The 14743-nt window shown below is 36.6% G+C and overlaps 1 protein-coding gene across 1 annotated transcript; it reads left to right on the top strand.

Annotated features, from left to right (window-relative positions):
- The first annotated feature begins 3546 nt into the window (after nucleotides 1-3546).
- NIPSNAP3A (nipsnap homolog 3A) lies at nucleotides 3547-14099 on the top strand. The gene is made up of 6 exons (XM_007447289.1): nucleotides 3547-3706; nucleotides 6460-6670; nucleotides 8761-8919; nucleotides 10495-10644; nucleotides 13071-13157; nucleotides 13247-14099. Exons 1-6 carry the CDS (start codon nucleotides 3647-3649, stop codon nucleotides 13321-13323), a joined length of 744 nt encoding a protein of 247 aa, XP_007447351.1. The 5' UTR covers nucleotides 3547-3646; the 3' UTR covers nucleotides 13324-14099.
- Nucleotides 14100-14743: the final 644 nt, after the last annotated feature.

The following is a 14743-nucleotide window of genomic DNA, read 5'->3' as shown; positions in this document are numbered from 1 at the left end:
TAGCCATAAATTTTACTCCTATCTTGTAAGCATTCTCCTTTTGGAAATATTCTTGGAAGTTTCCTCTATCTTTCTCTTGGTTGGATGCAGTTAATGAGGAGGCTCTAGGGGGTGGCCAAGCCACAGTGTGGAAGAAGTCTGGTCCTTATCATGTATAGAAGAGCTGCCTGCCAAGTAGGTAAATGCACTCTGGTTTCTCATAAAAAATAAAATTCATTAGTGTTTGAGTCATAATACGCTTTTGGTGTCAATCTGTAACAGCAAATCAGCCTAAACGATATATATATATATATGTATGTATGTATATATATATTATATATATTCTTGAAAGATACTACCAAATATTGAGATCTCTGGTCTCCTTCTCTCTTTAGCCTCAAGAACCTGGCAACAAAGATTATACCTCACAGGCGGGACACCAGAAGTTTCCTTGCCGGGAAAACTGACTAGACAAGAGAAATAACTTATAGATAATAACAGTGGGGTGATGGGCATCTACTGAAGGAAACTCCCCAGTCAGATCACCCTACACTAAAGCCCATTACTTGGCAAGATCCACCCATACGCACAGAGCTTTTTTATAGTCCAACTTCAAAATATGAGCTGATAGACAAATACAAAAACATTTCAGGAAAAACTCCAGTACCAGAGACAGAAAAAATAAATAGATAGAATACAAAATAAAACTCAAATGAAGACTTAAAACAACAATATTTAAAAAGAAAACACCTATAATCAATGTCCCCAGAGAGACAGAAATATTGAACCCATGAAACAAAAAGAGGATAACATTTCTGAAGAGTAGAGAAAAAAACATTCTGGAAAAAGGGGTAAAAAGGAGCTCTTGGACATAAACAATGGAAATTAGAAGATTAAAATTTTACTACATGAGTTAGAAAATAAAATTGGAACATTTCATGACCCCCCCCCAGAAAAAAGCAAAAAAGAAAGATTAAAAAATTAGGAGGAAAAAGAAAATCAGAGGATCAAATGGAGGCATAACGTTTGAACAAAAGAAGTTCCAGAGATTGAGAAGGAAGAAAAAAAAATCCAAGAAACATAACAAATTTTTCATAATTTAAGAGTTTCCAGATTGAGGGGGGTCAACTGAGTGAGACATAATGTATGAAAAAATATCTACCCCAAGGAACATTATTGTGAAATTTCAGAAAATTAGGGAAAACAAGAAAAACATAAAAGCTTCCAGAGAAAAATAAGTCACATACAAAGGATCCAGGAATCAGAACGGGATGAATGTCTCACTAGAAACTATAATGCAATGGAGCAGTGCCTTTAAAAATATGAGGAAAATTTATTTCCAATGTAGAATTTTACATCCATCCAAACTATAAATTAAGGAGGTTGATAAAGACATTTTTAGAGATGCAAGTCTCAAAAGTTTAAGTCCCATGTACTGTCTCCTAAAATTAGGAGGAAAATAAAAGATGCAAGATCCTGGAAAAATGAGGTCCAACACAAGGCAAATGAGATTCCCCAGGAGATCAGTGAAAGGAGATGCAAGAATTACTACAGGGCCACCTTAGAGAACGCTTAGTCCACACTGGACCAAGAGAAAAGACTCCTGAAAGGTATCTCTAGAAGATGAAACTGATAAACTGATTAACAGGTTTAATCATTTTGAGTTTTGGCAAAGAATCCGGTGATTAATAAGTGTAAGGAAAAGAAGAGAAACAAATGAAAAAGAGAAATAAAAAAACAGTCACCTTCCTATGATTAAGATCATAGACGTAAGCCACATAGCAGTGGCTTAAACTAGAAGATGAATTCTCTTGTGGAAGAAGTCCAGAGACAGGCAGTCCAGGGCTCCTAGTATGGTGTTCCTTGGTGTCAGAACCTAGGCTGCTTCTCTCTTGTTGTTCTGCCATCCCCAGCACGTGGCTTCTACCTCAAAGACCAAGAACTCAAACCATTACATCCACATTCTAGCAGGCAGAAATAAGAAAAAGGCAAAGAGGAAAACAACCCCTCCTACACAACTTTAAGGTCACTTAGTAGTAGGTCATAAATGCGCTAAAACATCCCACTGGCCAGGACTTAAGTCACGTGGATGCACCAAGCTGCCTGGGTTCTATTAGTATTTTTTTAAGAGGGGTTGGGACAAGAATGGCATTGGGAAAGAGCTAGCAGTCTCTGCTACCTCCCTCCAGCACTTTCTATTCTCTATATCCTACTTTGTCTTTCCTCGTCGTATTTATTAATCCCTGATATATTTTTCCTTCATTTGTCTATCTGTTTCTCCTAACCTGGAACTTCCAAGGGGACACAGACTTTGTCTTTTGTTCACCTCTGCACCCCAGTTTCTGGAAAAGTGACTGAAGCATAGAAGAAATTTAATTAATATGGGTTGAATGAGGGAATAAATTGTTAATTCCGGGGTCGGGGGTGGGGGAAGTCTAAGAAAATAAATTTAAACATAAAGATCCAGTCTGGGCACAGATGATGCTTTGTTTTGTCTTCATTAGTTAGAAATGGATGCCCATCATCTGGGAAAAATGACTCACCCTTCTTGAATTACTAATTTTAAAAAGCCTCCTTTCCTCTGAACAGATGATTCAAGTCATTGTACAAGGTACAACTAACCCCCTAGTCCTAATAATATAAGCAATATTGCATTAATGTTTGCAATAATGTAACTATTAGCAAGAATAACATAAACATTAACATGATGTAAATAATGTAAATTAATGATGTAATCAATTAACTGATTATTTTTCATGTAAATATTATTAGCCGCAGGAAGGGAAATTATTTGGGGGGAGTGTTATACTAGAGACATAAATCCTTTTCTTCCATAGAGGGAGTCAATAGATACTATCTAAACCGAAAACAAACAAACAAACAAAAAAAACCCCACAAGAAATAGCAGAATATGCCTATTATTTAAAAATACAGAAATAGGCGTCAGAAGAAATAGCTCGAAATGTTGAAAGGTGATTATTCTGGTGAGCAATAATCAGGGATAGGGGAGACTAGACCAGAGGTTTTGCTTTTAAGGATCACAGAATTTTAACAACATATGTTTATATTTGAATTTTTCATATCTAGCTCGATGCCCCCATTCCTCTGAGCTCCCGGAAAAAACAGTGTAAGCTATTAGGAGCCTTGCAACTTCACGCTGTGGGCAGTGATGAGGAACGAGAATGCACTTAAAAACAGAAAAGTGAAGGCTCCTTGGTCGTACACACTCGCATCCTACACACGAACTTTTAGGAATTGTACGCAGGTGCGCAAGGAGATGAGTCGATGGGCCCAGACAGGTGGTACAGGAGCGACATCAGCACTCAGCTAATTCTAATGTCATTTCTGACGCTGGGGGTAAGAACGTTTGAGGCAACCAACGGGGAAGGAAGGGTCAGAGCTAACACCAATCGCGCCTGGGGCTCAGGCTGCGGAGGACGCCTGGCAGGTTGGGCGGTCCGGCCGCCGAGGACGCCTGGCAGACTGGGCGGTCCGGCCGCCCCCCAACCCCCCCTCCCGGCCCCAACGCAGGAGGAGGAGCCGACCCGCCCCGAGTCTGCATCCGGCAGTTGTGAAAGCGCCGTTCCCTGCTAGTCGGGAAGCCACAGGAGGAGGAATTTAAGGAAGAATACCGGCCGCTGCCCTTCTCAGCGCTCGAAGCCGTACCATGCTTGCCCTCCGAAGGAGCCTGACTAAAGCTCTGGCCGCTCGGACGCAGGCGCCTCAGGTACCGGCCGTCCGGGACGCGCCCAAATCGTTCCCTGGGGGAGGGGTGGGGAGGGGCGTCTGCTGGGAGAGCGCGGGCCGCGCATGCGCTTACGGGCTCAGACCTGCCAACGTGGTGCTGCTGCCGCAGAGCAGACTTCTAGTACAAGTCTCGGAATCCCGAGGCGGCGGACCCCGGGATGCGCGGCAGGAGGAAGGGTTCCGTTAGAGGAAGACCCACTGCCAGGGTCGCCTCCGGCCGGCTCGCAAACAGTCGTGGACAGGGGCCGTTTCTAGCCTAGGTACCCGGAAGACCTGAGGTCACCCCTGAAGCGCCAGCTGCTGCGTTTTTGCGGCTCTGCGAGGTTGCTGTCGCCGCATTGGGGCCTGTGCTAGACACTGGTCCGGCCTCTCTTACTGATTTGTGTTTTGACAAGCCCCTCCAGACTGAAGGGGCAATAGGACAGGCCTCCTTAAGCGAAATACACAACCTTCCAGCATTTTGCAGGCAGAGAACCTTTAACAGGGGGCCCAGGGTGCGGGTGGTGAAGCATCCTCCCCAGATGCCACTGTCTCCTGAGGTTGGTGCCCTAGTCAGGCAGTGTCAGGAACCTCATAGCAAATATGGTGATGACAACTTCATTTAATCTGGATAAAAAATGTACAAAATAGATTATTGTGATTCAGCCTTAACTGTCAGGAATTGGCCTATTCTGTGAATCTAACCTAGAGGTTTTTTCCTTTTGGTGTTTAGGCTTTTACTTCTTTCTCAAAGAGCAGTAAGAAGGGGATTATAATCTATTCTAGAGACTGACTTTCTGGTGAAGACTAAAGAGGAACCATTGATGGCCCCTTCACCCAAGATTAGCAATACAGTCTTTCGCGCAGGCTCCGGACGCGCAGGCTCAGCGGCCATGGCCCACGGGCCCAGCCGCTCCGCGGCATGTGGGATCCTCCCAGACCGGGGCACGAACCCTTGTCCCCTGCATCGGCAGGCAGACTCCCAACCACTGTGCCACCAGGGAAGCCCCGCAATACAGTCTTTATTTCTGATTCTCTCTACTGGGGCAGGACCAAGAATTATTCCTTAGAATTTTATTCTGAACTTTGACGTTATTAAATGTCAACCAAAAAAAAAAGAAAAAAAATGGTTCTGACGAACCTAGGGGAAGGACAGGAATAAAGACGCAGACGTAGAGAATGGACTTGAGGACACAGGGAGGACACGTTCTTCTGCCAGCGATAATAAAATGTGTGCCTTTGATCACATATTTTGATCTCCAAATACAAATTCCCTGAAAAGCAACTTAAAAAGCAATTGTTACAAGTACTCTATTGACCCATTTTCTAATATCTGATATACTTTTATTTATAATATTTTTAAACTATAAATACTAGGCAGTTTTTATTTGCTTAACATTCTGTTAGTAAAGTTTAGTAAGATGGCACAAAAAGAATATCTGTCAAATACAGGGGCAGCTGCAGTTGTTTTTGATGGCAAGCTTAAGTCAGTTGGGCAATAAGAGTATAGCTCATCATAGACATGGAATGACCTCAAGGGAGATTATTATAATTAAGCCTTATACACAATTAAAATATATGCATTACTGTGTTTTGTAAACAAAATATATGTCAGAGGAAGAAGCCTACTGCTTTCCTTTGACATATCAGGTAGTCAGTATAAGCCCAAAATTCATCAATAGCCTTATAAGTACCAAAACTACTTTAATAGATAATTCTGGTATAATCAGCTTCAGGAAATGTGCACATGCTAACCAAACTTATGTACGATGGATATATAAACTAGAATGCTATATGAATGTATATGTATACGCATGTGTGTATATACATATATTTGTATATACATATATATATATATATATATATATATATATATATATATATACACAAACACATATACATACACAAAGCATCTCCTACGGAAAGTTAAGTTTACTCAGAGAACCCAATTAGAAATTTACATTGTGAGCATATGACTATTACAAAAGTAATGAATGGTTCTTAAGGGATATTTCCGTCAACCTGCTATAATTGGGTGGATTAAATGCCCTTCTGCAGGTTGCATATGTAATTAAACCCTAATAATTATTCAGACAATTCTGACTTGCTGATGTTTCCTTTTTCTACCATTTACACAGGCTATCACCATATTACAATGCAACTGGCTAAGTCATAGTTTCCTATTACATTAGTTACACTCCTGTCCTATTTTTGACTAGTGGTCCACTTCACTGGATTTAGAAAATACTTCTATCTGACCAGCAATTTCCATTGTTTTGAGAACCTAAAAAAAAAAAGTTTTCTGCCAGTAAACACATTGTCATTGTGCCAGCCAAAATACCTGTATGTTAAAAAATTGTTTTAAATGCTTAACTCTAATACATATGCTATTCAATAAAGATGGAATATTAGCTAAATAAGGGATAATAAACTATTTGTAAAATTTATTAGGATCCTAATTGTAGTCCTTTGGTAGAGACTGACCCAGTGCCTTCTTATGAGCAACTTCTCATGGAAAAGTGACTAAAGGTGGAGCCCCGGCTAGGAAACAGTAGCTATATATTTAGAATGTTTAAAAGCAGGCATCTTTATTGACATATCTCTAAACAAATTCAGTGGAGAGAGGACAACAGAAGTCGAAACAGATTATGAGTTTAATGAGTGTCCCTTGTTTCCAGACTCAGATTTGTTTGTAACATAATGTTATAAACCCTACCTTCCCCAAATATTTCAATTTGCCTTATCTTTCTTCAGGTGTGCTCATCTTTTGCTACAGGCCCCAGACAATACGATGGAACATTCTATGAATTTCGTACCTGTTATGTTAAGCCCTCAAAGATGAATGAGTTCCTGGAAAATGTTAAGAAAAACATTCATCTTCGGACAGCTCACTCTGAATTGGTTGGATTCTGGACTGTAGAATTTGGAGGCAGAATGAATAAAGTGTTTCATGTTTGGAAGTATGGTATGAGTCATCAGCTTAAGTATTCAGTACAGATTTTCGTTCAGTTAGATATTACATGAGACTTAGTTCTTGGAGCTATGTTACTATAAATACATACAGGTTAAGTAAAACTAAAAAAGCGATACCAAAAAAATTAATTCAGTGATTATTCTTCCCAACAGTATACCTCTTAACAGCCCATTGCTGGAACCTTTATATTATCATATGGGAAGCAATATTGGGAAAATGTGGCATCTCCAATTTCAAGTCATAAAATTCTGAGCTAGACTTTAATTCTAAAACAAAAAGTTTAGAATGGCTTATTGTAAAGATTTTTTATGAAAAATTTAAAGCAGTTAATGCAAGAACCAGAGTGAGTTAGGATGATAAATGAAAGTAGAATTATTTTTTCTTTATATTGAAGCTATAGCTGGATATCAATGTTTTAGCAGAAATCATTCAAACATCTCGGGACTTTAGGGAAATAGAAGTTGATGGGGATGATAGTTAACTTTGAAGCCCACACCCATCCTTAAGATTTAATAATTTTGTTATATTTCAGGACCACTTTGGGTTTTTCTCTGCCCCCAGAGTTTCAAGGAATTCACTGTCATTATAATAGTCTAGGGAGGTAAAGGAAAGGAAGTGAGTTCTTTCAATATTGAAGTTGACAAACGCCTGGTTTACAAGAAAAGCGGTTACAGGAATCCCCAGAATGTTTAACTCCAATATTAAATTTTTGTGAAGTCACATCAGAACTTGATGATATCTAAAGAACTTTTAATAATTTCATTTAGTGTTTGGTCATCAGTGTCCAAAGTTAATAGTCATAAAGTACTTTAATATGAAAAGTACTCATTCTGTATTTAACGTGGCCATAGTTTAGGGGTTCTCCCTGTTGTAATAAAACAAACCCCATTAAAACACAATTTATGGGACTTCCCTGGTGGTGCAGTGGTTAAGAATCTGCCTGCCAATGCAGGGGACATGGGTTCGAGCCCTGGTCTGGGAAGATCCCACATGCCGCGGAGCACCTAAGCCCATGCACCACAACTACTGAGCCTGCGCTCTAGAGCCCGCGAACCACAACTACTGAAGCCCACACGCCTAGAGCCCGTGCACCACAACAAGATAAGCCACCGCAATGAGAGGCCCGAGCACCACAACGAAGAGCAGCCCTCTCTTACCGCAACTAGCTAAAGCCCTCGCGCAGCAACGCAGACCCAACGCAGCCAAAAATAAATTTATTTAAAAAAACACAATTTATGCTTTAATGCACCACCAGCTGAATTACGTCCCATTAAGAAATTACTCGTAAGGTCCTGATATAACTTGCTAATGCTCTAAGAAAGCTGTTATTCCTTATCTGCAACGTAAACCATAGAAAACTCTTTTACCATTAGTCTTATAAGGCCCTATTACTAAATACTAGTACTAGGCCCATATGTTAGTAACATATGGGTAACAAACAGAAGAGAAATAGTACTGGGGAAAAAGAATGGATGACAGTAAGTAAGAGAATGAGCACTATTTCTTTGGAAGCTGTTTGCTCAAAGAAGAGGCTGAAAAAGCAAATCTTAATTTCATTTATGTTCAATTCCGTTATACCTTGACCTGACCACTCATCACTATCACCACTGACAAAGAAAAATAGTCTTTTTCTAAACTGGCGCCATAATTTAAATGCCTCAATAAATAAATAATAAATTAATAAGAATAGTTAACAGATATTGAGTACTCACTAGGTGCCAAACACTGTTCTGAGCTCCTTTCATGTGCTAATTCATTTAATCCTCACTTCAGCCCTGGAGTTAAACTGACACAGAAAGATTCAATAACTTACCTAAGCCTCACAACTACCTACTAAGTGGTAGAGCATATAAAGCCCATTACTATATGACATTATCAGTTGTTTACATTCCTACTCCCCTTTTAGACCATGAACAACTTGGGGACAGGTGTCACATTTACTTATGTTGGTATCTCCAGGGATATAACACAGTCCTTATGTGGCCTCGATGAACATTTACTAAACTGAATGAAACCCAGAAAAAGTACAGATGGTTTTAAATCAAACATTTTTATTTTTCTTACTCCTTTTCATCCCATAGACAATTTTGCTCATCGAACTGAAGTTCAGAAAGCCTTGGCCAAAGATAAGGAATGGCAAGAACAATTTCTCATTCCAAATTTGGCTCTTATTGATAAACAAGAGAGTGAAATTACTTATCTGGTGCCATGGTGCAAATTAGAGAAGCCTCCAAAAGAAGGTAAGTCCTTCCATCTTAGTCACTGAATTTTGATGGAGAAAATATTAAAGATTTTAAGCTATAAAAACTAAAGTTCTACTGGAAAAAAATGAAGTTAATCTTTTGCATAATATAGGAACATATGTTGATTGTTGAGATAAAAATAAGTTGGAGCTCTTAGCTTATTCTTAAAAATTGAGCATTAAATAATGGAGTATTTTTCCAAGTTGGTATCATACTGATACTTAAAGTTTAGCTATATTTTAGAAAAAGTTGACATGGTCACTAAAGGTTGAGAAGTTGGGCCTTGGGAGCAGGGAGCACATGTGGGTAGATGAGGGATAGTGTATGATATTTTGTCATAATTTTTAAATATTACAAACTTTTAGATATAAAAGTATTTTTCCATAAATTACTACTAATCTCAAAGCATGAAGTACAAATTTGCTTATAAAATTTGACTGTTTGGGGGGAATGAATTAACTGAAACTGCCAAGCTGTATTAATGTAGTCTAACTTTTATGTCTTCCTCTTTCTTATTTCTCAGTTTGAAAATAATTCCTAAAGATTTGTCTTCTTCCTGATTTCACTTCTTGCTGACTTAAAGAAATTATTACCTCAATCCAGTTTTAAACAAAGGTCAGATTAGAAAAAGCATAAACTAATTTAAATTTTATTTTATTTCCCGCATTATTCCCAACGCATAATTCCCGCATTATTCCCAACTCCCGCATTATTCCCGCATTATTCCCATTATTCCCAGTGCATTTTGGATTACAAGAGATTTGAAAAGTCTTATTTAGATCCTTATCCACCTAGATCCCCTCAGTTTTAGGCACCATCTAAATGAACTAGTGGGTTTCAAAGACAATGTCAAATCTTGGTTCTCTTCCTCTATGTTATTCATGATTCTTCAGTAACTTTTGCATGTTTTTCCTTTATTTCTCAAATCTACTGCTCCCCTAGTTTCTTTCTGTCCACCCACCCTATACTTGCACCCAGAAGGTAAAATACTTTTCAAGTATTTACCTGGATATTATATACCTGGAATAATAAAACCACCTCCTTTAGGGTTTGTTTTGCCTCAAAAACTCTGAGACAGTCACTTCAGGTCCATTGTTTGCTTGCTGTTCCTGGTAGAAATGGAAACCTATAAGGGGAAATTATATAAAGCAAAAAAGTAGTAGAAGTTGGAAAGAAGAACAGAACTGTAAGAGACTGGAAAATACTTTATTCATTTCTATTATACAAGTGTAAATGCAGGCAGCTAAAAAGTCCTATTCCATTATTTTCTCACAATTTTATTGATAAATTTTATAGATTAAAAATATTTTAGATAATAACTTACCTATATCTTCCAGTCCCTTTTTTCTTTGTTCTCTATAAGCTTAACAACTCATCCTTAAAGTAGGTCAAGGACTTTCTAAACATAAAAGCACAGTGCAAATTATTAATAAATATGTCTACATAAACATGTATATGTGTATGATCCTCCAAATCTATATATAGATTAGCTTTCCACTGGAACCAAACTAGACAGGATTACAAATTGCTTGAATGTGTTCAATAAAATACTTATTTTTCTCCTTATTCCAGGAGTCTATGAATTGGCTACTTTTCAGATGAAACCTGGTGGGCCAGCTCTGTGGGGTGACCCATTTAAAAGGGCAGTTCATACTCATGTCAATCAAGGCTACACAAAATTAGTTGGAGTGTTCCATGCAGAATATGGAATACTCAACAGAGGTACAGTTGTCCATCTCTTCTATGAAATTGCAAAGTATATTGGTGATCTACTGTTAAGTTCCTTGGGTCAGTTTGTGTCTCTTCTCATTATTGAGTGTATTTTACTTTTTATTGCCAAATTTTTAGTTTTTTGTGATTTTAACGGTTGAGTAAACCTGTTTTAAATCTTATTTAGAATATTAATACCTTATGAAGCCTTTTTCAAATACTGAACTGCTTTTTTCTCTGATACATCAAAATGATAAAATTTTTAAAACTGGAAAGAACCTCAAGAAATCACCTATTCCTTTCATAATCTTTTTTTCATAATCTACATAATCTCTGAATGGAGTTTTATTGATTTTTTTCCACTTTTATTGCAATATAATTGACATATAACATTGTGTAAGTTTAAGGTGTACAACATAATGATCTATGTGTATATTGTGTGAAATGATTACCACAATAAGTTTAGTTAACATGCACTACCTCACATAGTTACAATTTTTTTTCCTTGTGACGGGAACTTTTAAGCTTCTCAGCAACTTATTTATTTTATATGTGAAAGTTTGTACTGTTGTACCATTTGTGATTTTTTAAAATAATATTACTTGGGTTGTTTGGGGGTGAAAAGTAATATATAGTTATTGTAAATATTAAAAACATGGACAAGCCCAAAGAAAAAAATAACCCATTTCTCACTACTTATATACACATAGTATGTATACCATATTGATTTATTTAATAAAACACCTATTTGGGATATTTAACTTTTCAAGTTGAAAGATACTCCAGTCAGGAATTCAGAGGGTTTTTTTGTTTTTGTTTTTTTTGTGGCAAACTTGAAAAATGCTTATAAAGTTTACCTGAGAGGATAACTAAGACTTTTAATATTTGAAAACTCATAATATCCAGTTGCCTCCTCGTATTCTCCACTTCATGTCTAATGGACATCTCAAACCTAACATATCCAGAGTAGAGCTAATCGTTGCCCAGAAATTCAACTTTTAATAATATATTGTAAAAAAAAAGTTGGACTGTGCAAAAATAGATGTTTGTTCAAGTTGGAAAATACATGAAGAGGAGAAAAATTATGACAATTATTAGATGCCTTTCTCACACCATACACTAAAAGAAAATCAAGATGGTTTATAAATATCAATTAAAAAACTGAATTCATAGAATTACTGAAACAAAATATAGATAAATTTATTTAGTAATATGAGAGAACAACATTTCTAAGCCAAAAGCAAATGAAGAGGAGAGAAAAGAACTGATGATATTATTGTACAAAGGCTCAAATTTCTGTGCATACCAAAAACAACATAAATGAAATCCAAAAGCAAAAAGAAAAATAAAAGCTTATGCAAAGACGACACAGATGACTAATATATATTAAAGAAGTTGCAAATTAAAACAATAATTGGATGCTATTTTTTACGTAATAAAAACATATTATATAGATATAGTATGAGAGGGGTTGGGGACAAACAAGTACTGTTGTACTATGTAGGGTTGTATTGGCTTAATCTTACCCCCCTTAATAATTTGGCAATAAAATAAAAAGCTTAATTTTTTCAACTGTTTTTGCCAACATTCTAGGAAATATGAATGCTTTTAGTTATACAAGAAGGAAATTTGAAAGGATATAAAATATATAATCACATTTGAATGATGACATTAAAGGTTTTTTAAATCTCTAATTTACTATAATAGACGTGTAGAATTTTTATTTAAAAAAACTACGGAAATGTGCGTACACACACTTTTTAATCTTAAATTCATTCTCAGTGTACTAGGAAAATGATAATATGCTGAGTATAAATCAGTACTTCACTTCTGGAGGATAGTGTATAATATATACACTGTACATTTGTAAGTGTATATATGTAAGATACTCTCAATTTAAATTTTAGGAGTTTATGTTAAGAAAATGATCAGATCCAGACTGCCTGGGTTTGAATCCCAGCTCCACCACTTAAAACTCTGTCACCTTGGATGAGTTACTTAACCTTACTGTGCCTTAGTTTCCTCATCCATAAAATGATGATAATAATAACCTATCACTGAAGGTTATTATGAAAATTAAATGAGTTAATACACACAAAATGTAAAACCAGGCTCAGCACATAGTAGGCACCCAATAAATGTTAGTAGAAGTTGTCATCAACATTGCTCTTATTATATACAGGTACTGCTGCTCTAATGAAATTTATGTCAGCAGTATTTATAGTAAGGAAACTTTGGAAGCAATGTTTATAAATTTCTCTCCCAAATCGCTCACCCCTCTGAAATCTTATCACTAATATACTTAGTGTTACCCTGTTGATAATCACTATTTTGATTTAAAGAATAGGAGTTATAGTTTCTGATTAACGTTTCTGTCTTTCTTATTTGAGTAATGCCACAGTCTTTACAATCTATTTCTGGTTTATTTATTTCTGCAGTTCATGTTCTTTGGTGGAACGAGAGTGCGGATAGCCGAGCAGCTGGGAGACACCAGTCTCATGAGGATCCCAGAGTTGTGGCAGCTGGTAAGCTATTTCACTAAGCACAAGTTATTCTTAGAATAAATCTGATTTAGTCAATAACTTTATATACCTTCTTATGATTTTTTTTCCAGTTCGGGAAAGTGTTAACTTCCTTGGGTCTCAGCAGAATATGCTTCTGATTCCTATGTCATTTTCACCATTGAAATAGTTTTCCACTGATAAATGAAGCATTTCATTAACTGCCATAAGATGTGTCTACTAATGGTGCTTAAATTCTCCCAAGAGATTCTCACTTTTATTTGATGGAGGTGGTAAGTTAATTTGCTATGTCCCTTGCATATTTAAAAGCTACCTCTGTCCACCATCACCACCACTTCAGTAAACAGTCTGTTCCTTTTTGCCTAGGCATTTCAGTATCTGTCACACATTAAAAATAGTTGCTATTACTATAGGATCTTGACTTTTCATTTGTTTCCAAATATCTCTTTTTCTCTATTTTGACAACCCTCTGCTTTTATAGTATTTTCTTACATTCAAATGATTCTTTCATTTCCATACCTGTGATAATAATATCTTTAAATTATTTGTATATATTATTAACCTTTTCATCATGTCTGTTTTTCTGAGATTTTAAAAGTTTTTGTCCATTAAAGTTTATTTTATACTACCAGATAGGATTCATAAAAATATTAAACATATTTCTTTACTATGGAAGAGTACAATGTTACCTGTGTCATCTGTATTAATTATGGTTATCACATTAATAATTACTTACCTGGAAAATAATGTTATTAGGTCCTGGTATTAAAAGTTATTGATGACCCATTGGTTTATATGCTGCAGTATCTTCGTTTGCAGTTAACGTTACTAATTTTTACTTCATTTTAAATCACTGTTTAACAAAGGGACTTGGTCATCTGTTTGTTTTAATGAGGTATTTATGGTTATGGAAATGTTTGCCCTAATAAAAGCCTACATATACAATCTGATTCTTTTTATTGTGTTTTATATTTTTATCCTCATCTCTGGAGCTATTGTTGTGTTGCCATAAGGTAATGAGACAGTAATAATGTACTGTCTTTACTGTAAATATTGTCACCTCAAGTAAATAGCCTGCTAGTAACCTTACAAGAATTTCTTCAGTACCATCACAGACATACTAGGATTTTCTAACTAACAACTTTAGTTTTTATTTTAGTTGAGTGCCTCAGCCTTCTTAAACTAGATTTGGCACTTCTAAGCTCTCCTGGTAGCTTGTACTCACAGCTATGTTATTTTATGTTTCTAACATACTGCAAAAACAATAAATTATGAATTAACTATCTATGGGAAAACTGAAAAACAGGAAGCACGGTCACCTCTCACTTACCTGGTCCTCAGGAATCTGAAGGACAGATGAGTTCCTAGTAAGGCAAAGCACACCCTGACTCTGAAGGCTAAAATCTATCAGACGTGTTAGAGGCACTGGCTTTGAGTTTTGACTAAGAGTCTTCCACCTCAGTTTTTTGAAAAGTTGCCACTTAGGGAATGAGGTGGTGATGGTATGAATTGCAGTGTGTGTGGACGGATTTCCTCTGGCGTGAGATCAGCCGTGTGCTTAAGGCCATGTTTGGTCACATGAAAGTGTA

The sequence above is a fragment of the Lipotes vexillifer genome, unplaced genomic scaffold, assembly GCF_000442215.2.
Source record: "Lipotes vexillifer unplaced genomic scaffold, Lipotes_vexillifer_v1.1 scaffold1035, whole genome shotgun sequence".
NCBI lineage: Eukaryota > Metazoa > Chordata > Mammalia > Artiodactyla > Lipotidae > Lipotes > Lipotes vexillifer.
The sequence above is the reverse complement of the archived record's forward strand: the minus strand, read 5'-3'. Positions and strand labels throughout refer to the sequence as shown.